The sequence below is a fragment of the Carcharodon carcharias genome, chromosome 4 (genome assembly GCF_017639515.1).
Source record: "Carcharodon carcharias isolate sCarCar2 chromosome 4, sCarCar2.pri, whole genome shotgun sequence".
NCBI lineage: Eukaryota > Metazoa > Chordata > Chondrichthyes > Lamniformes > Lamnidae > Carcharodon > Carcharodon carcharias.
The window spans coordinates 168,967,676-168,986,837 of record NC_054470.1 but is presented as its reverse complement, the minus strand read 5'-3'; the positions used below and the strand labels follow the sequence as shown (position 1 = coordinate 168,986,837).

Here is a 19,162-nt window from a genome sequence, read left to right as displayed (position 1 = left end):
ATTTTCATTTGATTGAACAGGATGACTATATTGGGGGGCGGGGGCGGGGTGGGGGGGCGGGGGGAGTACTTTGACAACAATGTCAACTTGTATTTCTTTAACATAATAAAACATCCTAAAGCATTCGTAGGAGCATTATCAAACAAAATTTAACTCAGACAGAGATCTTAGGACAAATGGCCAAAACCTTGGACAAAGGATATAGGTTTTAAGTTTTAATGAATGTCTTAAAAGAGAAGACCACCACAAAACTTGTAGTATAAACACAAACTGAATAGTTAATAATCTTTACAATACAAATTGTTCCGTATATTTGAGAAAATGTTCAATTTATGGAAAATTGCCTCATCTTGCTTCCCATAAATGGAGTCAAGTTGGGGTGCATTCTACAAACTTCTAACATCATTCACTAGCCACTGATTTACCAGTGTAATAACCATGTATGATAAATAATTCAGTTAGCAAACAGATCAACACGTTACCAGCAGGAATATTGCTACAACAGGAGAAGCAAAAATAATACAAAGGTCATGCAGCTGTAAGCTGCATCAACAGTATGGTTATCTGTTAAGCTACATTAAAAAAAATCAAAGCTCCTGTGCAATTTGCAATAACTTGTAAATGAAAAGGGGGTCTCCACCACTTCCATGTCAGAGAAATAAAATAGCGCACTATATTAAACCTTCCATCTCATACGCATAGGAATGTGGCTGGATAGCAGAGGAAATAAACTTCAAGGCTGTAAAGCACTTTAGGGTGAGTCAAGAAAGATGCTATATAAATTCAATTATTTTTAAATGATGGATGCTTCCTTTGGTCAATTATGTTAAGTCACAGACTACCAGAAAGGGAATGAAAAATATTCTACATCAAAATGCAAAATGTTGCATGGTACAACAGCCTATTTTCCTCATCATTTTTCTCGATTTGTGACTATTTTAAGTTAGTGACCATTTTTCACTTACTCTCTGGCCAAACATTATCTATGCCCATTCATTCCATCAAAATTCTTCACAATTTTGAAAACTTCTACGAAAATCTCTTAGCTACCCCTGCTTAGATGTGAGTAGTCTCAGTATCTTGTCTCTCAGCATGATTAAAATAATAATGATTCCCCCGACTGCAACCTGAGTTGAAAATCATCAGGCACAGTGATCACATTGTATTCAGTTTAATTTAGTCACAAATTTTTAAACTACAAAACTGTATTACTATATAATCATGCTAAATTATACCTTAGTTTTGACAAACACTTACCATTTTTCAGCTTTTCAACCATTTCATTGCATGTTTGATCATTATGAACCACAACTTGAAAACCCAGTTTTTGGAATGTCTTTACCAAATTACCCGCATCTACATCTGTACCATTACGTTTATCCATGCCTACAAAACAATGGAGGATTATTAATAAAATTAAGAGGAAGAAAAATAATTATAATTTTATCCCCTCATCAATTTTCTCTCCAGTCATTGATTCTACAATGGCTATCAGACATCTGACACCCTCTCAAATAATGTTGTTTGGGCGGCTTATAAGTGTTAGCCTCGGTAGTAAGTGTCAAGGTCACTATACACAAGGTACTTGACCATCAATAATCAACACAGCTAATGGTGATCCTATACACACCTGCAGCAGGGCTCGCTGGATAGGGATTTAGAACAGGAATCCTAATTTTCCAACCTTCTTATCAGGTTACACAAAGGTGAATCATAATGACCTTGTCATAGAATTAACTGATTGCAGCTGAGACAATCGAAGCTAGGGTCTTCCTGGTCTGTGTCAGTTAAGATAAACTTTGCACACGTGGGTATTAAGACAGGTTATTTGCAAACTTTAATAAAATATCATAACTGCATGACTACTAATAATTATTGTATTGTGAAGTCTCAAGAACTGTAACATATCAGACTACAACATTTACACAGCCTAGGCATAAGCATTTCAGATACAACATAGTGTTCTGTTTACAGAAGAAACTAAGAGTAGCACAAGTTGATTATAAACTAGGAGAGATGGCATTGTGGTAATGTCACTGAACTAGTAATCCAGAGACCCAGTCTAATGCTCAGGGGACATGGATTCAATGCATGGCAGCTGGTGGAATTTAAATGCAATTAACAAATCTAGAATATAAAGCTAGTCTCAGTAATGGCGACCACGAGAACGATCATTGATTGTTGCAAAAACCCACTTTGGGGAAGGAAATCTGCCATCCTTACCTATATGTGACTCCAGACCTACACCAATGTGGTTGACTCGTAACTGCCCTCTGAAATGGCCTACCAAGCCACTTAGTTCAAGGGCAACCAAGGATGGGAAAATGCTGGCCTTGGCAGCGATGCCCACAGCCATGAAAGAATGAAGTCAGTAACTGCACTAGTTTTGATTCAAGCACAAATTACATTTTATTCTATACAGAACACATCCCAACTATCAAATCTTATTGTACACACAAGCACAGTTAAAAGAAAGGTATAATCTACCTGTTTTTGGATGGAAATTCTTATTGTTGAAGATAACACACATGCCAGTATGTTCATAATTCATGTTATATTTCATGTACTGGTCAGGTACTGCATCCACTGTGTGGGTATTACCAGCAAGCTGCTTTTGACTTCTGATGAACAGAAACACAAATCAATATATGACAAGATTTGATAGTCAAGCATTTAACCAAAATACAACTGCTCACTTGCAAAACAGAGAAAAAAAATCGTAAGAAGGTGCCTAATTTCAATTTGAAGTAAGAGAGAGCACGATTAGTGGACATTCCCTTTATGGATGTTCCAGAACAAGGAGTGGGGGCAAAGAAAATTTCAATGGTATAAGAGGTAGTGTGAAGCATTCACACTAGCCCCAGAGAGCTTTTAATAACAGTGTAGACCCTACCTTCACTTCTCCCAAAATAAACCTCATTTGTATATCAATATTTGCAACTAAAGTTTCATTTTCTAACTTCCAGCTTCTTGATCTACTTTTCCTCTCAAATTCTCCTACCTCTTCTCTTTTCCCAGCGCATAACTTCTTGTCTCCCCATTGCTTTTCTGTATCCAGACACTGTAGAAGGCAATGTTCCCAATGTTCTGATGCAAGGTCACAGACTTCAAATGTTAAGTCTTGTTTTCTCTCAGATACTGCTTGACCTGCTGAGTAATTTCCAGCATTTTCTGTTTTTACTCCCAATGTTGCCTGATGCGGCAGAAACTTCTTGTTTGCCCTTCGAGGCGAAGATGGCCATATTCATCATCTGGGCTAATTAGTAGCACTCCAAAGTAGTAGTACAAAGGTGACTGCTAAGGCTGATCTGCACCCAGAAGGTTCTGCTACAAATAGGACAGGATACTGAAGATTGAATTTTAGATAGGCTGCTGGCTTGGGATTTCCTCCCGAGTTTTCTCTGCCTCTGATATGTGCTTGCTTTCAAAGGAGGCTGCACCACTTTTATTTGGTTGTGCCAGGCGCAGTGATCCTGGGCAAGCTTCTTCAAGGACTCAAAGTCGATATCAAAATTCAGTGAAGCCTTCAGGAGTGTCCTTGTAGAGCTTCCTTTGACCACCATGAGAGTGCACCCCAGACTCATGCTCTTCATAGGAAATTTGCTAAGCAAGTGTCTACCATTTTGCCAGCCCAACTCAAGTTGTGACTGTCTCAATATGGTGTGGATGCTTGGCATGCCAGCTTGGTGAGCACCTCTGTATCTGGTATTTGGTCCTACCATCTGATCTTCAGAAACTTCTGAAGGTTCTCAAGTGAAAGTGGCTGAGCTTCTTGAAGCGACACTGGTACACAGTCAAAGTCTCACGTGCATAGAGCAGAGTGAGCAGGACTATTGCTCCATCGACTTCAGTGGGTAGGCAGACCTACTCTCATTCCCAGACTATTATTCGAAGTCTGCCATAGACTACACTTGCTTTGACAATTCTTACATGTGTCTCATCATCAATATAGATATCTGGAGAGAATGCGCTGCCCAGATAAGTGAACTCATTCACTGCTTACAAGTTCTGGTTATGGAGTGAAACCTCGAGCTCAGATAGCTTTCCTGGGGGAGGCTGGTACATTACTTCAGTATACGTGCCAATTGTAAGGCTGAAATTGTTGCATGCATTGGAGGACAAATCCATGCTGCATGCGACTTTGGTCTTCTCCAATGTATAAATGAACTTGCTGAAACTAAGGGGGGTGCGGGGAAGTGGGGCAGTTGATAACATGCTGGCTGAAGACATCAGCTGGGATTTAATGAAACCTTCCAGTGTAACTCTTTCGAGTTGAAAGCTAACATGTAACTCTTTCGAGTACAAACCCGTTTCCATCTGTTTCAGATGAAGTTACATAGTTTGCCATTGTGAGATTTGAACTCTTGACCTTGGGGTTATAAACCCAGTACCATAACCACTTGGCTATTTAGGCCAAGCAACCTTCCAGTGTAACTCTTTTGAGTACAAACACGTTTCCATCTGTTTCAGATGAAGTTACAGGCAGGTCAACTTAATCGCGGAGGAGACCGTGCATCTCATTTCCACCAACAGGAAAACTGATCCCCATTAAGTTAATGGCAGGAATGGGCTGACACGTGGAACCCAGCCACTGGCTAATTAGACTCATAACTGAGCAACTTAAAGGCAATTATCTGAGCCCACTCAGATTAAGTGGTAGGTCAGGTATTCTCATGAACTTGCATGGGTTTCCCATGCCTCTTGAAGGCTGCCCAGCAATCCCCGAGTGGTCTCCTTGGAGGGTCCCTCTTTTAAAGGCACTTAGTGCCCAATTAAGAGACCCAACATCAGAACGAGGGTGCCTGCTTATGGCACTACTTCCCTCACAGAGGGTGTTGCATTGTTTGACAGGTGATGCTTTCTAAGAAGCTGGCACATCACCTGTCTAGCACTGATCATACCTTCAGCTGCACTTCTCGCTTGCCAGCCCTCAACACGACATGGAAACAGCTTATGCAGCTCAAATCTTCACTTCCGCTTAGGGTCAAGAGCAGAGACCACACCACTGCCATCTGCTCCAAGCACGAGGAAACCAGAAGCAGCAAGCCCATCCATAGGGCAGACAGGATGGACATTGAGGTCCACTTGGAAGGAGACAAAATCCCCAAAGGGTGTACAGGCAGAGGTTCACCCCTCATGACAAGTCTGAGGACCAGTGCCTCAGGCTGTCTTGGCAGGTCGTTGATGACATCTAGTCTCCTCAAACAGACCGCCACCCCATGGAAACTGGTGGGCATGCACTGCCAATGGCCAACAAGGTGCCTGTCACTGGAAGCCACCTCCTCCTGGGTTTCTGCCTCTTGCCAAATGACGTGTTGTCTTGAAAGCAGAGACATGAGCATTCTTAATGGCTTGTATACAGCGAAGAAAAGACAATTTGTGGAGGGTGACTGTGAGGCATGAGTATGAGGGGGCAATAGGCTGAGGGGAAGCATGAGCTGCTCAGTTTGCGATATGAGGTGTCTGCAGAGAGAAATGAGTGGAGCTGTAAGGTGTGTTGACTGAGACGTGCTGTGCAGGACAAGGCTGAGCATGTTAGACTGTAGAGTTTGGCCCTGAAAATACAATGCCACTCATCTGTCATGCCCTCCTAACGTCCTGGATCCTCTTGATTATATAACTGTTGCCAAATTGGAGGAAGCACATCCCTGCTGCTGGCTTCCTTGGCCACTCCCATCCATGTCTGCTTAGTTGGAGAGGCAGTGCTCTTCATCCCATTCTTAGGAGAGCTCATCTCATTACAGCCTCTCAGAAGCTGCATCAGGACCTCCAGGTAGGAATGAGACCCCCTAGGCTGGGGGCAGCCTTCCCAAGTCTCCCTTCCATTCCTGTGATTGCTACAGTCCAGAAAATCCAAGTGCTCGTGAGCTTTTATGCAATGCCATGGTCCCTTTAATTAAAAATCCATCCTTTGACAGGATGGAGGCGTCATCTCACTTGTCCTGCCTAATTGGTCAGGGAGCCTGGAGGCGAGATGACAATTAGTTTGCTCTGGTAAAAAGCACTGCTCAGTCACGTTTTGGAACCAAAAATGGTTCTGTCATTCCCGCACCATTCCCAGAACTAAGGTGGAAGATTCCGCCTTTACATTATTCCTCACTCTTTATCCACTGTTCTATTCATTTTGGTTTCCACTTTACTTGAGCTTGTTACCCTTGCATCATCAGTCAGAAATCCAGTCCTTTATCTTTTATGGCTTTTAGTCCTTTAAGATTCTCCAATACCTTTTCTCTGCTGATATTAATTATGTTAAGTTCCTCTCATCAGCCCCTTGGTTACCCTCTATTTCTTATGCGTACTTTGTGTCTTCTGCTGTGTAGACACAAAACATTTGTTCAAAGTCCCAGTCATTTTCTCATTCCCCATAATTTCTCCTGTCTCTGCCTCTAAGGGACCAACATTTAAATCAGCTACTCTCCTCCTTTTTATACACTTGTAAAGGCTCTTGTCATTACATTCCTGGCCAGTTTAGTCATATTCAATTTTTATCCCCTCATCAACTCTTTGCTTTTTCCTAAAAAGCTCCCAATCCTTATTTGCAACATTATAAGCCTTTCTTCTAATGTGATTTTATCCTTACTTCCTTAGTAAACCATGGATGGACCTTTCTGCTGAGTTTTGTGTTTTTTGATGGAATGTATTTTTGCTGAAGATTTGTTTCTTTAAATGTTTCTCACTGTTAATTTACCACCAGGCCTTTTAGTCTATTTAACTTACTCTCCTCGCAAACAAGGCCAAATACACAGCTATAAAAGTTTAATATTTTTATTTGAGATTAGAATGTTACTTTCTTACTTAATAGGAAATTCAACTGTATTATGATTTTTTCCCCAGAGGATCTTTTTCTATGGGATTATCAATTAAACATGCCTTTTCACAATACTAAATCTAAAATAGCTCCTTCAATAAACTAATGGTGAACACATTCAGCCTCAAGATTTAATCTCTATTTTGCTGATGTAAAAATGATTCAAATGCATCACGTTAATAAAAACACATTCATATTGCTAATGAAAGTTGTACTGAAGATTGTATTTATTGAATTCATCTATAATTACAGGCAGACAGTCAGTAAAAGCAGACTACTAATCTATTGTCAGCTCTATGGTAAACAGTCAATAAATCTACAGGAAAATATTAACAGTGAGAAAGCTACAAATTGCATAAGAGCTCTTAAGCATCTGAAACAATTATATTTTTAAATAGAGGAAAGAAATCCATCTCACCCTTCATAGACTGTGCTGGATTTTGCATCAACAGTATCACCGCCAGACATTGTTCCCTTATCAGCCATTGCCACTGCAAGCAAATAAAAATGCACCTGTTATTTCATATTCATGAGTAAATTTCCCACAAAAGAAAAAAAATCTTCAATAACATGCCCTTGCATGTGGAAAATATCGCAATTTGGAAAAGAAGAAACCTTAAACAGAGGCAGAGGAGGTGAGCAAATTCATGATCATGATAACTTGAAGGCTTTGAAAAGATCGGTGCCAGAGGGGCATAAAGGAACGATGCACTTTATTAGCCTGCCAGATTCGGAACAGCAGAGTGTGGAGCCTAATGCATAAGGCTGAAGGAAGTTGCAGAAGAGTATAGTGCAGTTCTGTTAATAAGAGAAAAGCAAAATACTGCAGATGCTGGAAATCTGATACAAAAACAAAAAATAGTTGGAAAAACTCAGCAGGTCTGACAGCATCTGCAGAGAAGAAGACAGCTAACATTTCAAGTCCGTATAACTCTTCATCAGAACTAAAGAAAAATAGAAATGAGGTGAAATATAAGCTGTTTGAGGGGTGTGGGACAGGTAGAGCTGGATAGAGGGCCAGTGATAGGTGGAGACCAAGAAGAGATTGCCGAAGACGTCATAGACAAAAGGACAAAGGGGTGTTGAGGGTGGTGATATTAGCTAACGGATGTGCTAATGGTGACATTAAGGGTACAAAGCAGAACGAGCCAGTGACAGATAACCCTAGTGGGGATGGGGTAGGGGGAAGGGATCGAAATAGGCCAAAAGGTGGAGATAAAACAATGGATGGGAATAAATTTAAAAATAATAATAGAAATAGATGGGAAAAGAAAAAATATATTTAAAAATATATAAATTATTAGAAAAAAGGGGCACTGAAAAGGGGTTGGGAATGGAGGATTGAGTTCATGATCTGAAGTTGTTGAACTCAATATTAAGTCTGGAAGGCTGTAAAGTGCCTAATGGGAAGATATGGTGCTGTTCCTCCAGTTTGCGTTGAGCTTCACTGGAACATTGCAGCAGGCCAAGGACGGACATGTGGGCATGAGAGCAGGGTGGTGTGTTGAAATGGCAAGCGACAGGAAGGTCCATCCATTGTTTTATCTCCAACTTTTAGCCTATTTCCCTCCTTATTAATCCTTTGCTCATTCTTTGCTGTTTTTTATAATCTGTCCAATCTACTGACCTGCCACTCATCTTTGTGGAATGATATGCTTTTTCTTTCAATTTAATATATTTAACGTCCTTACTTAACCACGGATGGTGTATTCTTCCCTGAGTCTTTTTTTCTCACTAGAATGTATCTTTTCTGAGTACTCTGAAATATCTCCACTGCATCTCTACTGACCTATCCCTTAAACTTGACTAAAGTGAACTGGAAAATTAGGTTAAAACACTAGTTTTAGATCTGCTCGTCTCTCCCTCCTATTATGATCACTGCTAACCTAGGGGCACCTTCACTATTGGGTCATTAATTAATCTTGCCAAACTTGATCCCTTGCCCCTAGTCGTTAGTTTAAAGCCCTCCCTATCACCCTAGTTATACAACTTGACAGAACACTGGTCCCGGCATGGTTCAGATGAAAAAACAAAAACAGAATTACCTGGAAAAACTCAGCAGGTCTGGCAGCATCGGCAGAGAAGAAAAGAGTTGACGTTTCGAGCCCTCATGACCCTTCGACAGAACTAGAAGTTTTTCCAGGTAATTCTGTTTTTGTTTTGGATTTCCAGCATCCGCAGTTTTTTTGTTTTTGTATATGGTTCAGATGAAGACCATCCTAGCCGTACAACTCCTGCTTTCCCCAGTACTGGTGCCAGTGCCCTATGAATCAAAACCCATTTCTCCTACACCATTCATTAAGCCACACTAAATTTGATTTACTCTACACCAATTTGCTCGTGACTCAGGTAGTAACCCTGGGATTATTATCTTTAAGGTTCTGGTTTTTAATTTAGCCCCTGGTTGATCATAGACCCTTGGCAGAACCTCTTTCCCAGTCCTAACTATGTTGTTGGTACTTGGTGGCTCTCCCCCTCCCAATGCCCAGTTCCTCTCCAGCCCGGAGCAAATGTCCAGAACCTGGCACCATGCAGGCAATACAGCCGCCTGGACTCTCGCTTTCAGCTGCAGTAAACTGTCTATCCCCCACTACCACTCCTATTAAGTCCCCCAACTTGAATGGCTTCCTGTGCCCTGGTGCCATGGTCAGTTTGTTCATCCACCCTTCAGCTCCTGCTTACATCCAGTAGGTTGCAAGGGCCTCAAACCTGTTAAGACAATTGCAAAGGCCGAGGCTCCTCCACCTCTATCTCTGAGTCCCCATACCTGCCTCACTCACAGTCACATACTCCTGTCCCTGACCAAACCTGAAGACCTTATCCTAGAGGGTGTGACCGCTTCCTGGATCAAAGTGTCCAGGTAACTTTCCCCCTCCCCGATGTATCGCAGTGTCAGCAACTCAGCCTCCAGTTTAATGTCCCTAAACCAAAACTCCTCAAGCCACAGATACTTACATCAAATGTATTTGCCCTGGATCACACCGCTGCCCAGGAGCTCCCAAATCCTACCGTCACAACACATCACCTGCCCTGTCTTTATTATGTTAGTTAATTTATTTTCTTAATCTAATTAATAAACCCTAATAAACTGATGAGCTTTATTACCACTAGTAAAGTTTACTAACATGAATAAAACCTTGCAATTACAAATAAATTACCTGAGTTTAGAAAGATAAATGAGTTCAAAGGATGTAAAATGACTTTCATCTTGTTTACTAGATTGGTCTTAACTAATGCTTCATCAACAAGTGATGGGCAATAAATGCTGACCTTGCCAGCGACGCCCACATCCCATATTTTTTTTTTAAAAAATCATAAAAAAAGAGGCTGAACTCTGATCACAAGTCTTCTCTGGGTCTACAGCCTCCCACTTCAAGTGAACCCTGTTAATCTTTACCTCACATTGGAGAGACAGGTGTCATGAGAGCGGAACAAAATCCATTACAATTATTAGCCATTTTCAGTGGGTATGGGACAATTGTAATGCAGTGTAGACTATCACAAAGGGCAAAAGCAGAGAAACACCTGTACCAGCCATTCACTGTACCTGCCAAGCTATCTAGACATCATGTGTCTTCCTCACCTCTGGGATCATGCAAAAGCAGCCAAGAAAGTTGGTGCAGCAGCACACACTCTGGTTTCACTATAATCAAATTAATTGGCATTGATTTAGTTATAAAGTGTGACCTACAGACATAAAAATCAATTCCTGTGGTGACGGGAAGTAGGTGAAATGACAGCTGCAGTCACATGAAGTCGTAGCCCTCAACCTGCATGTAGGCAGTACCTAGGTGATAGTTGGTCACTATATGTACTTAAGCAGCATCAGGCAGCTCTATTTGAGAACCCAGCTGCCCTGTTCAGGGATACAGAGCCGGCTGATTGTCACCAGAGGGGCAGATAGGAGGCCTAAATAAAGCCCGCTTCTTACATTACTGCCCTGTGTAGTGTGGAATGGGAGCAGCTCAATCTAGCAGCAAGAAACTACAGAAAAAAAGTTATAAAACAAAGTCGCCAAACATGCCTTGCTGGAATGTCTACATCCTACTTGATCATCAAACCAGAAGAAGATCTGGACACCATTCAGCTCTAGTAGCCAGGGAATTTACATGGAAAGGTGTAGACATAGCTGTCCTTAGCAAGACAAGATTAGCAGGAGAAGGCCACCTGGAAGAAATAGGAGCAGGATACACTTTCTTTTGGATCAGTCTACTCCTACAGAACACCTTTTGGAGCAATCTACCTCCTACAGAATACAGAGGCAGAGGATAGTATTGTAACAGGCCAAAAATTATGAAGGATCTTGAAAACCTTCCCAAAGACATCAACAAACGCTTGATGAGCCTACGTCTTGCCCTGAAACAACACAGTTGACACAACATACATGTGCACATGCTCCCGCAATGACTAACATGAGGTAAAGGAGAGGTTCTATGATGATCTGTACCATTGCCCACAATCAATCCCTAAAGACAACAAAATTATCTTTGTGGGCAATTTCAAACAGAGAATTGGACATGGCCACATCAGATGGGCAGGCATCCTCAATCAACATGGAGTTGGAAAGGTAAACTCAATGGAACTCTCCAATGGAACTTGTCATAACCAATACCATGTTCCACCTGAAAGGAAAATATAAGACAGTCTAGCAACACCCACAATCTAAGTACTGGCATCTCCTTGACTATCTGCTTGCCAGTTAGGAGGAAAAGTTGACACCAAGATAACTCATGCCATGCAGGGAGTTGACAGCTGGATAGACCACTGCCTAATTCACACACAGCTGAGTCTAAAAATACAGCCAAAACACGGTACATCAACTTGCCAGGCACAGCCAAAGCTAGCATTACAACCTTCCCTGAACTCTCCATTCCACCAATTCTTGTTCATCCCAACTTTCTCTGCCCCAGCATTAGTAATCATTTATACAGGTAATCAATTATAAAAAGGTCCTATACTCTAAAATTCCCTCCAATTTTTCCAACTGCCTGTCCTTTTTTAAGGCTTCCCTTAATACTCACATATATATTAACACATACTGTATGTATTCTGGAACTCACAGCACCTAAATTCTATATGTAATAAAATAATTGAACTAATTTCCAGACTAATGGAAACAATAAAATAATGCATCAAATTTCAAGTCTAAAGAGTGTTTCGTTCACATTATCCAGCTAGGCTTTATCTCATCCATCAGTAAAGATGAGGTAACCTCACTTTGCTACAGCCACATGGGAAATGACTTCATCAATATTCACATTAACAAATGCAAATGAATTCATCTGAGGACTGCACTGGTTGCATAATAATCTGTTATACTTTCAATACCTTCTTTTATAATGAGAAGCCTTTCACATCAATATTTTTAGTCTTACTTCCTTATGTACATACTAGCTCAATTAACAATTTATCCATCCTCCCCTCCTCTTTCTCACTCTCAGTGAACCTTTAAGGACATTGTTCTTTTTTGACAAGGGCAACTATCTATTTCTCCTAGTGAATATTGAATCTCAAGTGGCACATGCACAATGTCCTTTTCCTGTACTTTAAATGCCAAAAAGCCATTTTTAGAACTCTGCATTTCTGGTTATGTTTGCAAGAACAACAATTTGTATTTGTATAGCAATGACAATATAAATCAAACATCCCAAGGAATATGACATCTGTGAACAGTGGGCATCACAGGGTACTTAAGACAAGAACCAAATCATAATCTGGCACTACACTTATGCGAGGACTTCTAGTTTGTCCAGATTGTTTATTACACATTAGCAGTGGCATCTTCTTTCTGGGGAAGAGGTCACTTGTGTCACTGATGATACCACTTTTGTTAACCCGGGCAAGACAAGATCAAAGCATTTACTAACTTCGCATACAAAACTGATTGTTTTAATCGTGAGCAGGACCAATTTGATAATAAAAGCTCGTAACTGTAATTTTAAGTCTCAATATGCTGGGATCCCTTCATTATATATTTATTTTGCTAACACAATCAAGGCCAGTACATGCACGGTTTCAGTTTCACCTTGAACAGACAGGTAACAAAATAACATGGCGAGACAAGAACTCGCCTGTATGAACACTTCTGGTGCAAACTTTAAAAGAAAAGTTAAATCAATCATAAACCTTCCAGGTGCCAAGGACAGTTTTTAATTTTGGGAACCTTGGAACAAAAATACAAATGGAAAGAGAGAATGGGCAAGGTTTAGGGGGATAAAGCAGGGGAATGGGGCTAGGTGGAATGCGCTTACGGAGAGCCAGTGCAGACTCGATGGCCTCCTTCTGCACTGTATACTGTGCATGTAAAACAGCTACAGGAATAATGAATTTGCTAACTTTGCACCTCACTTCGAGAACCATCCCAGCAACTTTCGCTGGGAAAACCATTGTTTAGACAAATGCGAATAGCCCGAGTTTCTTAAAGCCACACACACACCCCCGGTTAGGGCAACAACGGACTGTGGGGTACTGACAGGGAGAAAAAGGGGGAGTTGAAACCTCCAGAGCAAACTCCAACCGCGTTAGTCGGTGTTATTATTTACTAATGGAGCAAACCAACCCTTTCTTTTAAAAAAATCCAACAAGCTGCAACACAGATTATCGGCGCGAAGAGCAACACCAACAACCCACCTTCACCAGTTCGACGCTCCAAGCCTCCTGCCCAAGTTCATATTCAATCCTCAAGTGACGTCGTTCCTTTTGTGACGCCACCAACCGTCCAACTTTCCAGCCCGAGCGAGGGAGCAGGCGCGGTGTCGGGGCGGTTTCGCCTCCTCCCCTCCCCGCCCCTTCCACCTCACTCACTCCGGGCCTGACGACAACCCCCAGCCTTTCTCGCCGAACTACAACTCCCGGCATCTCCCTTTCACTGCTAGTTTTGGCGCTCAGTTGAAATTTATTTGTGTGTGAGCGGGCTGCAAACGCATTTGCGGTTTTTATTTTACAGCTTTAACTGGAGAACATAAGTAAGTATCTCACGCCTTGTTGACTGAAATGTATATTTGCCGTTTGTGATTTAGAGTGTGTTAACGCAGAATCAGTAATTTTCCCCACTGCCAGGCTTCACTTGGCATTATTTGCTTTAATCTATCTCACTCTTTAGATGCTTACATTCATTTAAAACCAGTCTTGTTCTTAGATTATAAAAGTCACCCCTAATATTTTCACCATCTTTGCAGTTCGTGGATTTTCAACTCATTCAGAAGTTTTTCTTTCATTCAGGGGATGTGGGCATCGTTGGCATTTTCAGCATTTATTGCCCATCCCTAAATGCCCTTGTTATGTTTTATGTTACCTAAGGAATAGTGGATCTTTCCTATCTTTGTGGCTTAACTAAACTATTTCTAATTAAAGGTAAAACCTAGAAATGGATAAGAAATTGAAGAATATGAAGCAGGTAGGAATGTGTTGAGGGTTTATGTCAGAGCAAGCGAATCGTATTGAAGACCCTCAGGAATGGTTCTTGGGACCTCCACTGTTTGTAAATCACATTCATGAATGACCTGCTGAACGTTTATCTGGCAAGGAAAATGGATTTACTGGCTGCTTATCTCATTACAGTCTGTGGAATCACGTGTGTGTGGTTGACTGTTGCGTTTTTCTTTCAGTCACGGGATGTGGGCTTCGCTGGCTGGGCCAGAGTTTATTACCTATCCCTCTCTCTATTTCTCCGCCCCCCCCCCCCCCCCCCACACACACACACACACACACACACCTTAAACCAGCTTATATTTCAATTCTTTCTTGGACTAGAACTCAAGTTCTGTCGAAGGGTCATGAGGACTCGAAACGTCAACTCTTCTCCGCCGATGCTGCCAGACCTGCTGAGTTTTTCCAGGTAATTCTGTTTTTGTTTTGGATTTCCAGCATCTGCAGTTTTTTTGTTTTTATTATTATATATATATTTATTACCTATCCCTTGAGAAAGGGGTGGTGAGCTGCCTTCTTAAACTGCTGCAGTCTATGTAGTGTAGGTACACCCACAGTACTACTAGGAAGGGAGTTCCAGGATTTTGACCCAGCGACAGTGAAGGAACTGTAATATATTTCCAAGTCCGGATGGTGAGTGACTTCGAGAGGAACTTCTTGGCAGTGGTGTTCCATGTATCTGCTACCCTTGTCCTTCTAGATGGTAGTGGTCGTGGGTTTGGAAGGTGCTATCTAAGGAGCCTTGGTGAATTTCTTCATATTCCTGTTCGTCTACGTAACAGCAATAGTGACTGCTCTTCAAAAGTAATTCATTGGCTGTGAAATGATCCGGGATTTCCCGAAGATGCGGAAGGTTGTACTTAAATGCAAATTCCTTCTTGGCTTCAGAATTTGAATGCAAACTGGTCAAATCTGTAGATGATACCCAAATGAGGAATTCATTAATTAGTTCAATCTCCTGGAATGTTTCTCAGAGACCTTCCTTTCCTCTCCATGCCAAAATATGTAAGTTGGTGAAACTTGACCAAGTGATGGACAATAACTGCTGGCCTTACTAGCAACACTCATATCCCATGAATGAATAAAAAAGGCAATGTATTAGGAACAAAAGTTGGATAATCTAACTAAAGACAAAAATCACACAGCACAAATTCAAGGCTGTCACCTCTGCGCACTACTGAGGGCATGTGCACCTTTCAATGAGATGTTCAACTGAGGTCCTGTCTGCTCTCTTGGGTTGACATAAAATATCCCATGATACAATTTCGAAGAGGATCAGGAGCATTATCCACAGTGTCCATACCAATATTTACCCCTCAATCAACAGCACAAAAATATTATCATATTACTATTTGTGGCAACTTATGGTGTGCAAATTGGCTGCAACGTTTCCTACATTACAACAGTGACTACACTTCAAAAGGACTTCATTGGCTGTAAAGTGCTTTGGGATGTCCAGTGGTTATGAAGTTGCTATATAACTCCAAGTCTTTTTTAATGATAAAAGAGTTAATTGTAAAGGTGAAATCGATCTGAGGTCTTTGTAAAATCGACGTGCAACAAGTCCAATCATTCATAAGAGCAACTGATAATCCAAATGAACTGTCTTGCTACATCAGTAGTATACAAACTGGGAAAATCAATCTAAAACTGTACAGTACTTTGGTCAGACTACACCTTGTGTACTATATGCCACTTTGGTTACAAAGCCTCAAAGGAGACAATCAGACTCTGGAGGCTGTGCCCAAAATATCCATAAATTTAATCCCTTGCATCAGGGGGCTGATTTATCTAGCAAGACTGGGAAAAGGTGGAGGAAATGACTGATAGGGTATCTTAAAGAAATATAAGAAAAAAATACTGTACAGAAAAGGTAAATTCAGATCAATACCGCAAATTAGACGTTGAAGTTAGGATGGGACTTGGGCTCAAAGTAGTGAAAGACATCACAAAGTTTTGCTTCACACAGACTGACCAACATGCCGATAGGATAGTGGAGGTGAATATTTTACAATCATTTAAGAATCTGCTGTGATTAAAAGGACTCCAGGATTCTCTGGATAAATAGAATAAAATAGGCTGAATTGCTTTCCTCACATATCTAATAAGTGATCTTTTGGTGCATTTAGCCATTTTTTCTTCTCTCTTTCTAGTCTTACTCTAATCTTGTTTTGTTTTCCTCCTTTTACTCTTTCACCTTTTATTTTCCTCACGTGTATTTTTACACTTTTCTCATTCTAAAATGTCTCTGGGATTTGTAGTTTCCTTTGTTTCTCTCACTAAAGAACAATCCACACAACTTGTTCAGTGTGATGAATGTTTTAAATAATAGGAACTACTGATTAAAAATTAGTATATTAGGAATAAAAAAGGAAGGAAGGCACATTTTGTAACCAACACTTGAGATATTTAGAAAGGGAAATGGAGCTATGAGGTAATTAGATATTTCTTGAGAAATTAAGTAGGTGGGATATGAAGATACAAACATATGAATTGGGAGCAGGAGTAAGCCATTCAACCCCTCAAGCCTGCTCCAGCATTTGATAAGATCATGGATGATATGATTGTGGCCTCTTTCAACTCTCCTTTCTGCCCCTATAACCTTTGACCCTTGTCAATCAAGAATCTATCTAATTCAGCTTTAAAAATACTAAATTACTCTGCCTCCACTGCTGTCAGGGGAAGAGAATTCTACAGACTAATGATATTTGAGGGAAAAAAGGTCACCTCATCTCTGCCTTAAATGGGAGATCCCCTATTTTTAAACTGTGTGCCCTAGGTCTAGTCCCTCCCATAAGCTCTCCCAGCATCCACCCTGTCAACTCCCCTCAGGATCTTATATGTTTCAATAAGATCGCTCCTTGTTCTTCCAAACTCCAATTGATAAAGGCCTAATCTATCCAATCCTTCCTTATAAGATAACCACCAGATTCCAGGAATCAGTCAAATGAACATTTTTGGAACTACTTCTAATGCAATTATACCCTTTCTCAAGTAAGGAGATCAAAATTGTACACGGTACTCCAGATGTGGCCTCACCAAAGCCCTGTACAACTGTAGCGAAACATCCCTACTTTTATATTCCATTCACCTTGCAGTAAACAACAACGTTCAATTTGCCTTCCTAATCACTTGCTATAACTGCATAACTTTTGTGATTCATGACACCCAGACCCCTTTGTACTGCAGAGTTCTGCAATCTCCCTCCACTTATATAATATATTGCTCTTCTATTCTTCCTGCCAAAGTGGACAACTTCACATTTGTCTGCTTTATACTCCATCTGCCAAATTTTTGCCCACTCATTTCACCTGTTTATATCCCTTTGCAGACTTTTGATGCTGTCTTTACAACTTACTCTCCTATCTATCTTTGTGTCATCAGCAAATTTAGCTACCATACATCCAGTGCTTTCATCCAAGCCATTGACATAGATTGTAAATAGTTGAGGTCCCAGCACCAATCCCTACAGCACTCTACTTGTTACAGTTTGCCAACCCGAAATGACCCATTTATCCCCACTCTCTCTGCTTCCTGTTAGCTAACTGATCCTCTATCCATGCTAATATATTACCCCCTACACAATGAGGTCTTATTTTGTGTAGTAATCTTTGATGTGGTACCTTATCAGATGCCTTTTGGAAATCCAAGTACAGCACATCTACCAGTTCCCCCTTTATTGATATTGCTTGTTACTTCCTCAAAATGCTGTAATAAATCAGGCAAACACAATTTCCTTTTCACGAAATCATGTTGACTCTGTCTGATTGCATTAAGATTTTCTAAGTGCCTTTCTATAACCTCCTCAATAATAGAATCCAGCATTTTCCCTATAACAAATATTAGGCTAACTGACTTGTAGTTTCCTGCTTTCTTGAATAGAGGATTACACTTAGTATTTTCCAATCTGATGGGACCTTTCCAGAATCTAGGCAATTTTAGGAAATTATAATCAATGCATCTACTATCTCTACAGCCATTTCTTTTAAGGCCTTAGAATGAAGTCCATCAGGCCTTTAGTTCTAACAGCCTTTAGTTCTAATAATTTTCTCAGTGCCCTTTTTCTAGTGATTGTAATTGTTTTAAGTTCTCCCCTCCCTTTCATCTCTTAATTTACAATTATTTCTGGGATGTTGTTTGTGTCTTCTACAGTGAAGACACACACAAAATATCTGTTCAACGCTTCCATCATTTCCTTAGTTTCCATTATTAATTCCCCAGACTCTCTCCAGAGGACCAATGCTCACTTTAGTTAATCTTTTCCTTTATAAATACTTGTAGAAACTCTTACTATCTATTTTTTATACTTCTAACAAGCTTTCTCTCATACTCTAATTTCTCCCTCTTTTTTTTAAATCATCCCTTACTGGTTTTTAAATTCTGTCTAATATTCTGACCTACCAATAATCTTTGCAGAATTGAACATTTTCTCTTTCATTTTGATATTCTGTTTAACTTCCTATTCTATGATGGTGCCTCCTTCTCCTACAATCTTCCTTTCTCACTGAAATCTATCTTAGCTGAGTGTTATGAAATATCTCCTTAAAAGTCTGCCAGTGCATCTCTACTGCCCTACCCTTTAACCTAATTTCCCAGTTCACGTTAGCCAGTGCTGTCTTCACACCCTTGTAATTGTCTTTAAATTTAAAACACTAGCCTTAGACACACACACTTCTCACCCTCAGGCTAAATGCAAGAATCAATCATGTTATGATCACTGCTACCTAGAGGCTCCTTTAACGTGAGGTCATTCACTAATCTTGTCTCATTGCACATTATCAGGTCAAGAATAGCCTGCTCTCTGGTTGGCTGTAAAAAATGCTGCTCCAAGAAATTGTCCTGAAAGCACGACATGAACTCAACGTGTAGGCTACCTTTCCCAATCTGATTCATCCAATCCATACATAGATTAAAATCATGCGTGAT

The 19,162-nt window shown here is 40.6% G+C and overlaps 2 protein-coding genes across 8 annotated transcripts in view; one reads left to right on the top strand and one right to left on the bottom strand.

Annotated features, from left to right (window-relative positions):
* casp3b (caspase 3, apoptosis-related cysteine peptidase b) overlaps nucleotides 1-13,591 on the bottom strand; it is a 32,950-nt gene extending 19,359 nt beyond the window's left edge. For both annotated transcript variants that reach the window (XM_041185825.1, XM_041185826.1), the window contains exons 1-4: nucleotides 13,439-13,591; nucleotides 7,227-7,299; nucleotides 2,488-2,621; nucleotides 1,258-1,386 (exon numbers count right to left, since the gene is read on the bottom strand). In XM_041185825.1, the coding sequence (XP_041041759.1) occupies nucleotides 1,258-1,386; nucleotides 2,488-2,621; nucleotides 7,227-7,294 (331 nt within the window). In that variant the 5' untranslated portion in view covers nucleotides 7,295-7,299; nucleotides 13,439-13,591. The remainder of the gene's footprint in view (nucleotides 1-1,257; nucleotides 1,387-2,487; nucleotides 2,622-7,226; nucleotides 7,300-13,438) is intronic.
* Nucleotides 13,592-13,697: 106 nt separating this feature from the next.
* primpol (primase and polymerase (DNA-directed)) overlaps nucleotides 13,698-19,162 on the top strand; it is a 46,511-nt gene continuing 41,046 nt past the window's right edge. For 4 of the 6 annotated variants that reach the window (XM_041185817.1, XM_041185813.1, XM_041185818.1 and 1 more), the window contains exon 1: nucleotides 13,713-13,773. The gene's annotated coding sequence lies outside the window, so the exon portion shown is untranslated. Of the gene's footprint in view, nucleotides 13,774-14,606; nucleotides 14,646-19,162 lie in introns of those variants that run through there. The other 2 variants (XM_041185815.1, XM_041185814.1) reach the window with 2 other exon arrangements.